This window comes from Hippopotamus amphibius, chromosome 5, assembly GCF_030028045.1.
Source record: "Hippopotamus amphibius kiboko isolate mHipAmp2 chromosome 5, mHipAmp2.hap2, whole genome shotgun sequence".
NCBI classification, from domain to species: Eukaryota; Metazoa; Chordata; class Mammalia; order Artiodactyla; family Hippopotamidae; genus Hippopotamus; species Hippopotamus amphibius.
The window spans coordinates 116,679,229-116,695,630 of NC_080190.1; the positions used below are offsets into that span (position 1 = coordinate 116,679,229).

The 16,402-nt window shown below is 35.5% G+C and overlaps 1 protein-coding gene across 1 annotated transcript in view; it reads right to left on the bottom strand.

The window, feature by feature from the left end:
• Window positions 1–10,454: 10,454 nt before the first annotated feature.
• PREX2 (phosphatidylinositol-3,4,5-trisphosphate dependent Rac exchange factor 2) overlaps window positions 10,455–16,402 on the bottom strand; it is a 281,055-nt gene continuing 275,107 nt past the window's right edge. The window contains exon 40 of the mRNA XM_057736322.1: window positions 10,455–15,752. Coding sequence (XP_057592305.1) covers window positions 15,707–15,752 — 46 coding nt within the window. The 3' untranslated portion in view covers window positions 10,455–15,706. The remainder of the gene's footprint in view (window positions 15,753–16,402) is intronic.

Consider the following 16,402-nt stretch of genomic DNA (forward strand, 5'->3'; position numbering starts at 1 on the left):
TGTTTAGGTCTGAATTCAAGATTGTGTGCCAAAGACCTTCTTCATTTGGTTTACTTTTTAAGAATATTTTCATTCTATGGGCAATAATGTATGCAATTTAAATACTAAAATTTCAAAATTTATCTAAATTCCTTAGCTAGCCATTCAGATAACTTTTCAACTCTTGGACAATGTCTGATATAAAATGTGAAGCTCTGTTTAGATCACTAATTTGCAAAATATGCACTGGGACTTCTAAACCCATTTTCTGACCAAACATGGTCTCTCCCAAGGTTAACAGCACATTGGAGACTTACATTTAAATAATGGACCCCAGTATCCAAAGCCAAATAAAACAAATCCAAGACACGTATATTTATTTATTTATTTATTTTTAATTTTATTTATTTATTTATTATTTTTGGGGGGGTGCACCAAATTCAATCATCTGTTTTTATACACATATCCCCATATTCCCTCCCTTCCTTGACTCCCCCCGCCTCGAGTCCCCCCACCCTCCCCGCCCCAGTCCTCTAAGGCATCTTCCATCCTCGAGTTGGACTCCCTTTGTTATACTACAACTTCCCACTGACTATCTATTTTACAGTTGGTAGTATATATATGTCTGTGCTACTCTCTCGCTTCATCTCAGCTTCCCCTTCACCCCCCGCCCCCTCCCAAACCTCGAGTTCTCCAGTCCATTCTCTGGATCTGTGTCCTTGTTCTTGTCACTGAGTTCATCAGTACCATTTTTAGATTCCGTATATGTGAGTTAGCATACAATATTTGTCTTTCTCTTTCTGACTTACTTCACTCTGTATGACAGACTGTAGTTCTATCCACCTCATTACATATAGCTCCATCTCATCCCTTTTTATAGCTGAGTAATATTCCATTGTATATATATGCCACATCTTCTGTATCCATTCATTTGTTGATGGGCATTTCGGTTGCTTCCATGTCCTGGCTATTGTAAAGAGTGCTGCAATAAACATTATGGTACAAGTTTCTTTTGGGATTATGGTTTTCTTTGGGTATATGCCCAGGAGTGGGATGACTGGATCATATGGTAGTTCTATTTGTAGTTTTTTAAGGAACCTCCAAATTGTTTTCCATAGTGGCTGTACCAACTTACAGTCCCACCATCAGTGCAGGAGAGTTCCCTTTTCTCCACACCCTCTCCAACATTTGTTGTTTGCAGATTTTGTGATGACGGCCATTCTGATCGGTGTGAGGTGATACCTCATTGTGGCTTTGACTCGCATTTCTCTGATGATGACTGATGTTGAGCATCTTTTCATGTGTTTGTTGGCCATCTGTATGCCAGACACATATATTTATATACCCTTATCGTGGAAAGCATTTGACCTAATAGCTACATGGAAAAAAATCTAGCATTTTCATTCTTAACAAAGAAATAAATCTTCATTGACCCCATGCCTACAAGCTAAAACAAAATAAAGCCAAAAAACTTTATACTGCTTCCTATTCAAACTATAGCTCCTTTCCTTTCCATCAACTTGGTAAGGAAAGTGATCTATAGTTGCTTTGTTTTCCTTTTCTGCTCAATATATAACCTACTGTAATCTGACTTCTGGACCAAGTATCTCTTTTAAAGATAAATGCTTCCCTGTTCTAGTTTTAAAAGATCAGGAAATTCACAGAAGAGGAAATACACTAATAGACTTGTCAATGCAAGATAAAGCATGTAATTAAGATTGGCACGTGACTAGTACTACTCTTATAGCCATCTGCTGCTTACACTTGCCCAGAATCCATTTCTGATTCTGGTAATATCATCCTGATTTTCTTTAGGGCATCTTCTGATAGCCCCCTCTATTAATTAAGAGATAAGACAGGTACTCTTGCCAATAAGAGTACCAGTCAGCTTGGCTCTAGTGACTGGTTTACGGAAAGTCTCATGACTCAGACTAACACAATCAAAAGCAATGCAGGAATTCTGCAGCAACTTTTAGGAAGTTCTCTTCAATTGCAGGTGGTAAACTGCATGAAATATAAGCTTAGTGATGCTAGTGGTCAATTTGCTATCACTAAGGGAGAGCTGGTCTGAGAAAGGAGCAGAAACAGAGGAAAGCGAAGTAAAGAGATGAAGAGAAATTTCTGATGACGTTTTAGTCCTGAGGGCTGGTCCTGCCCAGGAGATCCGCCTACAACATTTAACAACTTCATTGCATCCTTTTAACGTTTTGTTTTGGTTGTTCAAGTCACTAAAACTTTGGTTCTATTACTTATACCAAAAGAACTGGACTAATACAGATATTGATACTGTATAATCTATATAATACATATATAAATGTGATGGAAAATAGGCACTCTGGTGAGATTTGTTAATTGCTATAATATTTTTTGAAAAAACTTTTTTTGATCTTACAAAAAGCATGTAGACACAAAGAAAATTTTAAAAAAATAAAAATAATTGAGTCAAATATTCTTTTTACTTCTCATTCTACTTAAAATCGAGTCATTTGGCAACTCCCTCTTTGAACTCTACTTTTCTGACTTCCGTAACCACCCTATTTCTTGAATCTCCTTTCAACCACTTAAAATATTTCCTCTGGGTTGCATCCACAGCATCTTTTCTTTTGCTTAAATTTTAGTGCCCCAGAATTTTATCCTCAGTTTTCTAGTCTTCTAACTCCATGTGTTCTTGTGGGTGGCCTTATTATTCCCATATATTTCCTACATTTCCAGTCCCCATCTTTCACTTAAAATCCAGACAGGTCTTTTTTTAAATTGGACTATTGGCTACCTCCAGCCAGATGTCCTCTAATTCAACATGGTGCTATGTACATATACCACTGTCCCTCGGTATTGATGGGAGATTGGTTCTGGGACTCTCACACATACCAAAACCTGGGATGCTCAAGTCCCTTCAATAAAATAGCATAGTATTTGCATATCATCTATGCACATCCTTCTGTATACTTTAAATCATCTTTAGGCTACTTATAATACTTAGTACAATGTAAATGTTATATAAATAGTTGTAAATGAAATGTGAATGTGATATAAGTAGTTGCTGGCATGCAGCTAATTCAAGGTTTGCATTTTGAAACTTTTTGGAATTTTTAAAAAATATTTTCCCTCTATAGTTGATTGAATCTGTGGATGTGGAATCTGTGGATATGGAGAGACAACTATATTTTATTTTCTTTCAAAACTGCAACTCATCCTGTCCTCCCTTATTATGGGAGTCACTTATCCAAGCTAAAACCTTTGGAGACGTTCTTGATTCTTTCCTTTAACTTACTTCCCCACATCCTATGAATTAACACATCTTGTTAATACACCTCCTGCATATTTCTCAAAACTCCTCCTCTTCCCTCTTCTCTGTGATACTTTTGTTAAGAATCCCATCACTTTTCCTTTAGACCAGCGATTTTCAAATCCCAATATGAAATCCCTAAGCTTAATCTTTCAAGAAATTCTGATGGACTTGGTCTGAGAATCCCACTCTGAGAAACTTGATTTTGTTTATTTTAACAGCCTTCTAACCACACTGCTATGAATGCAGCTATTTTGGTCATTTCACTTGCTGATCTGCTTGAAAACTTCCAAAAGTTCACCACCAGCCACAAGATAAACTGCAAACTCCTTTACATGGCAAACAGTGCTTTCAAAGGTAGCTAACCCCTTCAACTCCATCTTCCTATTCCCCAAACAAGCCATCTGCCTGAAGAAATGGAGAGTAGGTCTTTCCTCCTTAGTTCTACTTCATAATAACATTTAATCTTCTGTTATCTAGTGAAGACTCTAGAGCGTTTCTAGTTGCCAGGCTCAGTGCTAAACTTTTACCTACATTTTCTCATTTAATATATGCTACAGTCCTGTGAAGTAAGTGGCATGATTATTACAGTTTTACAGCTCAGAGAATTTGAGGGTCAAAGAAGTAACTTGCCCATGGTCACACAGCTATGAATTGCTGGAGCGGGTCCCTAACTCGGAGTACCGGACTGTACCTCTGGTCACAGGCTTGCCACACCTTTAAAACACAAGCTCCTCAAGGGGCTCTGGGGCACTCAATTCCAACACCAAGCTTCCACATAGTGGGCAATCAATTCCTGCAGTTGACTTTCCGAATGATTGAATGAATGAATGAATGAGTGAATGAATGCTAGGAGGAGGAAAGAATAAAGAAGGAAACTACCATGCTCATTAGCCCTTATCTCAAAATGTGATTTCATTTCCAAGAATATATTTTCCTTAATAATAAAGCTACCGTTAAAACTCATTCTATATTTTTAACTGGAATTTTTGAGATAATTGTAGATTCACATGCAGTTGTAAGAAATAACTCAGAGAGCTCTCCTGTGCCCTTTAACCAGTTTCCCTGAAAAGTCATGTCTTGCATAAGTACAGTAGAGCTTCAGAACCAGGATATCAATGTCAATATTGTCAAAATAGAGAACCTTCCATCACCACAAGGATCGGTCTTGTCACCTTGCATAGCTACACCACTTCCTTCCTGTCCACTTCTCTTTAATCTATTCTCTATTACTATAATTTTGCCATTGCAAGAAAACTATGTAAATGGAATCATACAGTACGAAATCTTTTGCAACTGGCTTTTTTCAGAGTTCTTTACATATTCCTAGATGCTAGTAATTTGTCAATACATAGTTTGCAACTATTTCCTCTCAGTCTGTTAACGTTTTTTACTGTCTTCACATAGGCTTTAAACTAGAAAAAGCTTTAAATTTTGATAAGCTCTAATTTATCAATTTTTCCCTTTATAGATCATGCTTTTTGTGTCAAGTCTAAGAACTCTATCTAGCCTTAGATCCCAAAGATTTTATTTTATATTTTTCCTAAAAGTTTTGTCATTCAATGTTTTACACTGAGGTCCATGACCCATTTTGAGTTAATTTTTGTATGAGGCACAATGTTGAGCTCAAGGATCATTTTTATACCTATGCATGTCCAATTGTCTTAGAACCATTTGGTGCAAAGGCGATCCTTCCTCCACTGAACTGCTTTTGCAACTTTGTCAAAAATGCAAATCTACAATTATCTCAAAAGTTTAATTTAATAAAAACCTGTTTGGGTGGGATGAAAACGTTTGGAACTAGACATTTTAGACATTCACCTTTGCATTAGAGGTGATGGATGCACACAGCACATGGCGAATATACTAAATGCTGGTGAGTTGTATACTTCATAATGGTTGAGCTTACGTTAATGTGAATTTCACCCCAATTAGAGAAAAGTGGGAAAAAAAGCTTACCCTCACTAAAGTTCCAACCAACATTTTATATAATTCAAATACGTTTTTCAAAGGCTGCATATAAAAGGCTTTTCATATCACCGTCAACCCAATTTTTTCTGTTTGGTTGTAATTTCCAGAGCCCCCATTGCTAAAATTAGGTAACATCTTAACTTCTAACCTCTGAGATAAACATTTTTAACAGTGAATCAACATGAAGGCAGTTCGAGTGGCAGCAGTTTTTAATAGACCTAATATTTCCTGGCAATCTGTCCCTGTATGTCCTTAGTCATTCTTGGACCGTCATTTATATCCTCACTTGTCTTCATCCTTCTGCACTAAAATGCCCTAAACAGAACATTCTACTATATCATGTGGTGATAACTGCCTTTTTCTCTGAGCAAACAGGCCTGGAATAATATATTTTATCACTTTTCTGGCAAGAAGTTCACAGGTCTCTCCTAAGTAAAAGCAAGACAGTGAGTCAAAGGCAGAAGGTCAAGGAACTCTGTGACTTGCTGAATTTCCAGACAGTTTTATACTGAAACTTTCTCCCATGTGTTCACTTTAATCAACAATGAAGGGGGTCCACTGGAAAATTCTTGATCTCAAGGAATCTTGGAGATGACCGGAGGATTCATATTATCAAGACCCAGCTTCAAAAAATCAGTGAGATATTTGTATCACTGCGTTCAGATCATGTTCAAATGGCAGACCAGTGTCAATCTTGAAAACCTCACATTTAATACATTTTAAAATACATTTTCTGAAGAAAAAATTAGTCTTTTACCTTTAAGTCATCTAATTAAGACACCCTGGACTTGGCATGGAGAATTACAAGTTTAGTCCAGAAAATATGGCAAACTGGTGCCAAATGTTGACTTACTAAAACGTCCTCTACCCTAACATCTCATCACATTACTGAGCTGAAATGATCAGAAGGGAGAGGAGACATCTGCATTTATCTGTGGAATAAGCTCCTTTGAGCCCCTAATATCCTGAACATGGATGAATGGTGACAATATCACAACCTGACTTTAATTCTAATCCACTGTAACTGTTCATTCATGCCAATATTTATCAGTTCCTTTGCTGTACACCTGAAACTAACACAACATTGTAAATCAACAATATTTCAATAAAAAGTTAAAAAAATAGATAACCAAACAAAAAAAACTTGTCAGTTTTTCTTTTAAGCCTTAAGGGCACCCACCCCTCCTTGCCCACAACCAGGTAATAAATGGCCACACCATCTTTTGTTTACCTTTCCTCCCCTTCCTGTTATCAAGAAGTTTCTAGAACAGTTTTCCCACATTGTGCTCTGCTGAATATTTGTATTCCAAGAAAATACTAGCAAATCTTCTATGAAACATGTTCTATCTTCTAGGAAGTTTAGAAACACAGCATTCCACCTCTCTCTTCCAAAATCATGATTTTTATAAGTACATTAAAAGGTCAGAGAAGTCCTATGATAAAGAAATCTGTTTAATTCTGTGTTTCTTAAATCTATTTTGATCACAAAATACAGTGTGTGTGTGTGTGTGTGTGTGTGTGTGTGTGTGTGTGTCTTACCTAATAGCATCTCTGAAACACTGGTGTCTGGAGTGCTGTTCTAAAACAAATAGCCTCTGCTTGTTGATGTCATTTTCTTCTTATTACCATATTAAATTTGCAATCCTAGTATACCAGCAATCTCTAAAAGGTAAATCTAGTTATTGATTTTTGTTTTCTCCAATGATTATTTCTTTTCACTTTTCTGAGGTAGCCTATACAGTCAACAACATACACATTTTTCAAACTCCTCACTAGGATTTCATAATTCTTTATTATTGTTATGAACTAGATAACTCAATTTTCTTACATGTAAAATGCCCAGCCTTCTTAGCCTGGCATTCAGAGACCTATACCATACAGATTTAACTTTCTTTTCTGTCCATATAGCTCTCTAATCACATCCACAAATCTTTTTTCTTAATTGAAGTATACTTGATTTACAATGTTGTTAGTTTCACATATACAGCACAGTGATATATATTCTTTTTCAGATTATTTTCCCTTATAGGTTATTATAAAATATTGAGTATAGTTCCTTGTGCTATACAGTAGGTCCTTGTTGGTTATCTATTTTACATATAGTAGTGTGTATATGTTAATCCCAAACTTCATACTTTTCTCCATACTGTCTATACCAAGTTATATTCTCAGCAACAGTGTAGGAGGGTTCCTTTTTCTCCACACCCTCTCCAGCACTTATTATTTATAGGCTTTTTGATGATGGCCATCATGACTGGAATGAAGTGATACCTCATTGTAGTTCTGACTTGCATTTCTCTAATAATTAGCGATGTGGAGCATTTTTTCATGTGCCTGTTGGCCATTTGTATGTCTTTGGAGAAATGTCTATTTAGATCTTCTGTCCATTTTTTGATTGGGTTGTTTGTTTTTTTGATATTGAGGTGTATGAGCTGTTTGTACATTTTGGAAATTAATCACTTGTCCATTGCATCATTTGCAAATGTTTTCTCGTATACTGTAGGTTGTCTTTTCATTTTGTTTATGGTTTCATTTGCTGTGCAAAAGCTTTTAAGTTTAACTGGGTCCCATTTGTTTATTTTTGCTTTTATTTCCATTACTTTAGGAGGCAGATCCCAAATGATAATTGCAGCAATTTTTGTAAAAGCGTGTTCTGCCTATGTTTTCCTCTAGGAGTTTTATAGTGTCCAGCTTTACATTAGGTCTTTAATTCATTTGGAGTTTATTTTTGTATATGCTGTTAGAGAATGTTCTAATTTCATTTTTTTTTAATGTAGCAGTCCAATTTTCCCAGTGCTACTTATTGAAGAGACTGTCTTTTCTCCACTGTATATTCTTGCCTGCTTTGTCATAGATTAATTGCCCATAGGTGAATGGGTTTATTTCTAGGCTTCCTATCCTGTTCCATTGATCTATATGTCTGTTTTTGTGCCAGTACCATACTGTTTTGATTACTGTAGCTTTGTAGTATAGTCTGATGTCAGGGAGCCTGATTCCTCCAGCTCCATTTTTCTTTCCCAAGATTGCTTTGGCTATTTGGAGTCTTTTGTGTTTCCATACAAATTAAAAAATTTCTTTGTTCTAGTTCTGTGAAAAATGAGGCCACCATCACCTGGATACTAAGAAAAGGAAATTAAAGGCCAATATCACTGACGAACATAGATGCACAAATCCTCAACAAGAATACAAGCAAACCAAATCCAACAATATGGTAAAAGGATCATACAAGATGCTCAAGTGGGATTTATCTCAGGGATGCAAGTCTTTTTCAATATCCACAAATCCGTCAGTGAGATACACCACATTAACAAACTGAAGAATAAAAGCCATATGATCAGCTCAATAGATACAGAAAAAGCTTTTAATAAAATTCAACATCCATTTATGACAAAAACTCTCCAGAAAGTGGGCATAGAGGGAACATATGTCAATATAATAAACCCACAGCTAACATCATACTCAAGGGTGAAAAGCTGAAAGCTGTTCCTCTAAGATCAGGAACAAGACAAAGGATGCCCACTCTTGCCACTTTTATTCAACATAGTTTTGGAAGGCCTAGCCATGGCAATTAGAGAAGAAAAAGAAATAAAAAGAATCTGAATTGGAAAAGAAGGAGTAAAACTTTCACTGTTTGCAGATGATATAATACTATACATAAAAAATCCTAAAGACATTACCAGAAAACTACCAGAGCTCATCAGTGATTTTGGTAAAGTTGCAGGATACAAAATCAATACACAGAAATCACTTGCGTTTTTATATACTAACAACAAAAGGTCATAAAGAGAAATTAAGAAACAATTCCATTTACTATAACATCAAAAAGAATAAAATACCTAGGAATAAACCTACCTAAGGAAGCAAAAGAGCTGTACTCTGAAAACTATAAAACAGTGATGAAAGAAATTGAAGACGACACAGATGGAAAGATATATGGTGTTCTTGGCTTGGAAAAATCAATATTGTCAAAATGATTGTACTACCCATGGCAATCTACAGGTTAAATGCAATCCTTATCAAATCCCATTCACAAATCATTTTTTTTGTATATAAAGAAATTTGTAATTCAAAAGTAAAAAGCAACAAACAATAAAAATGTGCAAGCATCTAAACAGAGTTCATAAAACTTATGTTAATAGCCAAAAGCACAGGAAAAAAAGCTCAACATCATCAGTTATCACGTTCACAAATCTTAATCCTCTCTCCGGACTGATTTACTCACAAAAATATCTGGCACATTTGCATCTCGCCTGAATTCATGGTGTTCTTGTTAACAAGGTTGCATTCCCTTCTTCTGTTGCTTAATCTTACATATGCAGAAAGCTGACCTAGCCGTCTCTCATCATTTCTGTATTTTTTGTCCGTCCTCTCCTTCTAGACTGTAAACTCCACATGTGCAATAGCCATATATGTTTCTAAGGACTAAATATCCAGCTTAGCTCAGTACCTGATGAGTAATTCCTAGGTGCCCAATGAAGAGATGTTGGATTGAGTATAATAGTACACATTTCTCATTGTGTTACCTCTCATTTTGTATTCGTGCATATTGCTTTATGCTGGTAGTTATTATTTTGTTTTGTGCACTGCGTTAACCATCAATATATACCATGTTCTTTAACTGCAGAGTTTGGGAACTATATGCATTTATAACACCCTCAGCAACTAGGATAGGGGCTTAACCATAATAGGTACTGAATAAAGCTTAACAGATCCGTTAGTTAATTCAGGGAACACACAAGTCTCTTATCCTCCATGAAGCTTTCCTGCCACATTTAGCTTCTTTTCCTAACAGTTACTGTCTCTACAACTCACCTTGGTTCATATTTGTAGACTTGTTTCACATGTTTATCAAGTTTCTTCTACTGAGCTTGTGAATTCTTAAAGGGTGAAAAGCTCTGTTTCATGGATATTTTTGGGTGAAAACATAATAGGAATTAGTTAAATTTAAATGGATAGAAACTGAAATGGTCATACTACATTTCACTTTATTATTTTTGACATTTTTGATACAATGTTACTATCCTAGTCTTTTCTGCAGACAAAAATAAATGATATAAAATACATAATACACTTGATCATTTTAAACATACACAAAATACTGAGTGATTGAAACTATGTTACATGTATATTTTACAAAGGAAAAAACAGACTACTATAATAACATATTCAGATGAAATTTGTCATTACAGTTTCAGTGTTATACAACGTTAAATATGAATATATTCTAAAGAATCACTATTTATAGAACTAATTTGATATTTTAATGTTTAAAATAATGAATACTGTGTAAATGAATACTTATAAAAATATTTTTTAAACAAAAAGCTATGTTCTACTCATTTACTTGGCAGTTACAAAAATATATATTCATTTGAAACTCTAGTAAATTTGCTTGAGGCATTAAATACTCAAATTTAAATGTATTTTCTAGGGCATTTTACTTAATAATACTGACTTCACACAGCGTCTATACCTACATGATATTAGAATAGGTTTGTGTTACAAATAATATCATTCCGAGTAAAAGACACAGAGGAGGTTAACACAGAGGAGATATTGTGAAGATTTTTGAACCAAATATATGCAACACATGAACGAGGCCCACTAGCTGTGCCTTTTGCAAAGTGAATTCTCAAACATGTTTGTTGAGTGAATACATGAGTGGATAACATTTTTTCTGTTGTTTGCACACCAAATTAGCTATTCAAAGCTTTCTATTTCTACTAGAACTATCGTGTAAGAATTCAACAATTTTGTTCTTAATTGGCTACTTCTTCTGATGGTGAGCCAGGTGAATAGACTCCAGACTGAGTAGCAAACTAGTGCCAGGGACCAAAAGATGGCCCACCAGGCACGCGGATGGCATATTTAGACAGACATTCAATATATCGAACAACTCCATATTTCATACCTTCATACAAAATAAGACAGAAGAATCTAAATAATTTTTATCACGTATTATCTTAAAAACAAAACATTGTAAATATATATGTATATAAAATATATATATATCTCTCTTAGTACACCTAGTAGACATCAGACATCTCTTCTCAGTGAGAGAGGCAAGCTATCCTGAGTGAAGTAGGTCATGTGTTTGTGGAGCACAGCTTGGCAATATGAATGCTGAGATCACTGTTAAAAGCAAAGCTTTTAAGTAGTAAAATTTTTTTAAAACAAAAGACTAACCATAACAACTATTATGGAATCGCAGCACCTATGAAGGTTGTGGCCACTGTACGTAAAAGGAATCAGCCTAAGCCCACTCTTGGCCCAGACGCCTGCTGGAACTTAACTCCACCTCGTCTGTGTCATCAAGGGTGAAACTTTTCTGAGACTCATCCCTAACACTTCAAAAACTTGATAGAGTACAGAATATTTTTCTTAATCGAGGTTCAGATCATCCTAAATCGTTTCCAGAGCTTTTGCCTTCATATCTATGCAGGACAGCTGACAATTCATTCAGCAAATTGGTTAATATATATACATGTTAATGAAATAACTACTACTCACTTTGGGAAAGTAATTGAGCTATAATTTTGTATGATAATTCACTTAAAAATAAGCCTTTAAAGATGAAACATGGTTTTAAAAAATTCAGAAGCCATTTAATCACATGGTAAAGGTTAGTTTCAATATTAGTAAACATAGGTAGTGAAGAAAAGCTAAAAATGACCTTTAAAGTAAAATGTAAATGAAAATGTCTTAAAGTTAGTCATTTTCAATTTCAATCTTACGTTTTACTGAAAATATAGGTGAATAAAAATATCCCCTCTATTCTGCAGTAAATCATGCTACATAGGAAAAGGTCTACATGAACTAATGACAATACTTTGGTGTTCTAATTGCAAAGTTATTATTTTCAAATACATTGAGTAACTAACTCAACTGAATGCTTCCAAGTCGATAAACATTAGTTTTGCTGGTAACATATGTCCAAAGGGTTGAATATAGTTTGGTTTCTTAAATGAGTTAACATGCCACTCAGGATTTTTTTACCCATTCATTTTCTTGGCTTTTACAGTTAGTGCCAAGGTCAATATCATTTCATTCTGAATTTAACTATCACAAAATTTAAATTAATAGAGTCAGAACCAGTATCATTACAATGTGATATGTATTATAGTATTGTAAGAGTTAACCTAATTTTAAATTGAACATTGTTGCTTCAAGAAGAGTGGCCACTGAACGCACAGTGAATTTAAGCAACTGGAAGAATGTGATTTGAAAAGAGAGAAAGTAGTATGAGACTTCTAAGATGGGGATATTGGTTCATAAAATAAAGCTTATACTCTAAATTTAAAATTACACATCCAACATAAGTAAAAGTAGTACAAAAGTTACTTCCTTCCTTCCTTCATTCCTTCCGCCCTTCCTTCCTCCCTTCCTTCCTCCGTCTGTTTGTCTTTCTTTCTTTCTTTCTTCCTTTTCTTTCTTGTTAAATGTAATGAAAATAGATGCAAAATTCTAGTCTCTTCAAATTACTCACACTTTTAATAATATATTAAATTTTGTAATGTTTAACAAGAAAACTTTATATGATGGAATGTTTAAGATTTATTGATCATGAATGACTAGTTAACAAGTACTTATCAATGAGTTCCATATTAAGAACCAAAATTTCTAGGCGTGACCTTCCCTTTAGGTGGAGAGAGGCAGATGTCCAAACTCAGAACTTCAAAGTCAGCAGAACTTGGAAAAACTGTGAGCAGGCTTTTGCAATGTTTAAAGGTACACTGGTTGCAGAGGAGTATGTGAGCATTGAGGTAAACCCATGCTAAAAACTCAAGGCCAGTCTATGGTCATACCACCCTGAACATGACAGATCTCATCTAAAAACTCAAGGTCAGTTAAATGTCCGACGTCACACAGAGGTACATCGTGCTGTTGAAGGGTTGTCTTTATTCTTTCACTCATTCGACATTTTTCACTGTTATCACTGTTTTGGAATCATAGTCAATTTTATATAATGTACTATTCCAAACTTTCAAAACATATCTGCAACTGTCATCTTCAATTATGAAGAATATATCATGCTTTTTCAGATTGCAACAGCATTGGGTTACCTCATAATATGTATCCAGAATGGTAAAATGTCCAGGAAATCCTACGGTTTTCATATATTAAAGGTATTTTACATATTTCCATTCACTTTCTTCTCAATATAAGATGTATAATTTAACGGCCCACACTGCACATAACTCCAACTTTTCTAACAAATAATTGGCAACATTACAACATTTCCTATATTAATAAGGAAAAGCAGCATAATGTATTAAGAAGGCAGACATCCTGGGTTCAAATCCTGGTTCTGCGATCTTGAGCAAGTCACTGGACCATTCTTTGCTTCAGTTCCTCAACTGTAAAATGGGGGTGATGCAAAGAGTATCACCTCAAATCATTGTTATGAGGAGTAACAAAGCAGTAACAACAAAGTATGGGTGAAGCACCTGGAGGTATTGCTTGGCACGGAGAAATTACTTAGGTTTTAGCTACAGTTTTTATTACGACCAAAAATCACAGTGATTGATGGTAATATGTCATCACTAACTTTTGGGCTTTTAATAAGTGCCAAGCACTCTGATAAATGGTACAGTACACTTACACTATGTTTAACCCTTAAGATAATATTAACTACATCCTATTATATAGAGATTAGATCTTAAAATATGCTAATTTATAAATACTACAATAGCAGATGATTTCCCCTATGAAACATAACAAAGTACAACTGAAATGTTTAAGTGATCCCTTCATTCCTCTAACATGGAATACTACTTCCACAGTAGTGATTAGAAAACAGTAATGACGACATGAAAAGTACTTGCTAGTTAATCAGTTTTGCTCACTCATTAGCCCTGTGTTAAATGTAATCAAGTTTTCAGTACAGGAAAATCACAATTTACTAATTTCATGGACCTTCAGGATCACTTGCAATAGTATTAAGAATGTGAAACCCCTGAAAATGAAGAATATGTTTGACGTAGATATTTATGCTAAGCTTATATCTTCATTAAATTCATAGTGTTCAACTTTTTCTCTGAAAACTCTGATGTCAGTTTCTTTATTTTTCATTATAGATATAATCCTGAAAGTCTTAAGTGCTTCTGTGCCAAATAACATTTATTATTACCTTGACCAGTATATAAAGACCTCACATACACGTAACACAGTATTTGTTATTCAATACACAACTGCTAGTGATGAAATTTCTTTAACAAGATTTTGAAAACTTCATAAATTAAAATTGAGTAATGGTTTGTATACACTTCAGTTACGAAAAGCATTTCACATACGAAATTAGTCTTAATCCACATAAGCATCACTATTACAGCAAGGGCATTTTAGTTGTTTTGAAAACTATAGATTTAAAATCAATATTACTGTATTCACTATGCTAAAAAATGTTATTTTATGAATGTAGAAAGGATAAACATTATGTAAACTTTAGAATGAAAATAGAATACATCTCGTACTTTCATAAATTATCAAGGTCTCTAATAGTCCTTTTAAAGTTTGACAAATAAAGCTTTATTTTCTCATCTTATATATATACTACCTTGATAGAAAAACGCTCACCATGATGTATTCTCTTAAGAGCCTGACATCTCATATGAAAACCTTAATAAAATAAGAGTTTTAGGTATCTTTCAGATTTAAAGGTTGAGTTTTTTATAGGCTTTTTTTTTTCCTCCTTCACCCTAGTCTTCCTTCCAACCCTTCCCAATCCCTGCCTCCCCCTACCCCCGGACACCTGTGGCACCGCATAAGGAAGGTCTCATCGCCCAAGGAAGCCACGCCCACTTCTGAGACCCAGGACAGCATGGTTCCCTGGAACTGTCCATGTGCATAAAAACTCCCTGAAAACAGCTGGAAGAAGGTCTTGCTGGAGGCCTCAGTCAGCGCTCTTCTCCTCTACTGAGAAATACTCCCTTAGAAAGAGCAAAGGATGCTCTTCACCTTTCACCCACAAACCACTTTCTCAGAGCAAGTGGGAGACTGAAAACCTATGACACCCAGTCTCTGTTGTCTGTCACATTTCTGTGTGATGATTTGGGAAGTGTGGCCATGTTTCTTCAATGACAGACTTCTTCAAATGGAAACATCCATCATAACGTGCTCCATTTGAAAAAGATGAAAGCAAACACAACACAATAATTTTAATAAATGGGAAAAGAGGCACAATGGTTAGTGTTTTATCTCTGATATTTTTTATAGAATCTCCAGGGATGAATAATTGATGTTAACACGTAGAAAGGTCAGTGTGTGAAGCTGAGTTGTTTGCATGGACTTCTATCCATTTCCAGCACAAATATCTAAGTACAAGCTGAACATTAGTTATTTATACCATGATGAAAGGTTAAGAAAAAAAATCCATTTCTTTAAGGTGAGTGGAAAATGTTTAGCCAACACGTCCTTTATCCAGTCCAGTGTGCGGAAGCTTCTGCTCGCCTGGTTCCTTGGGGATTCTCTTCATTCTTCTCCGACTGCGGGAGGTGGCTCACACAGCTTGTACAGCCTAGAAAAGGCATGGGAAGGTGTGACAATGGCCTGGTGTATTGACGTTGCTTAGAATGTTTTTATTGGTATAACAAATACATTGACAATAATTTCTTGGTTTGGGAGTCAGTCATGATCATATCACCTATATCACTAAAAATTGCCTATGCATTAGCAAACTCCAAAGTGCCGGTTCTGTTCTTACAAAACACCAGTGTCTCTTTGCACATCTAGATGCCTACTGATTGGGCAAGGCTGCCGTTTTTAACACCGGTTGCCTCTGTACCAGTGCTGCCATCCCAGGCTGTTCACCTTGCTCGTAGCAAAGGTGATTCCGAATTCTAGGAGATGATAATTACCATCAAGTCTATCACAATTATCTTGCAGCAAGATAGCATCTATCTCTCAGGGGTTACTGATTTTCTGACTTGTCTTTGAAATTTGCTTCATTTTGTACCATCCTGGTGGCGCTGGCAGCTGGTCATGGCTAGGCTGATGTGGCACAGTCCCAAGGCCTGAATGTCAAGGCACAATTAGCCAGTGTTTCCTACGGAATACCTGCCCAGCTCTGCCCACACTGTCATTCACCTGTCAGTCGAATCAGGTGGAGATTCAAGTGGGCCACGGAATCCATCTGAACAGACAGAGATGTTCCAAGATGCTCTCTTT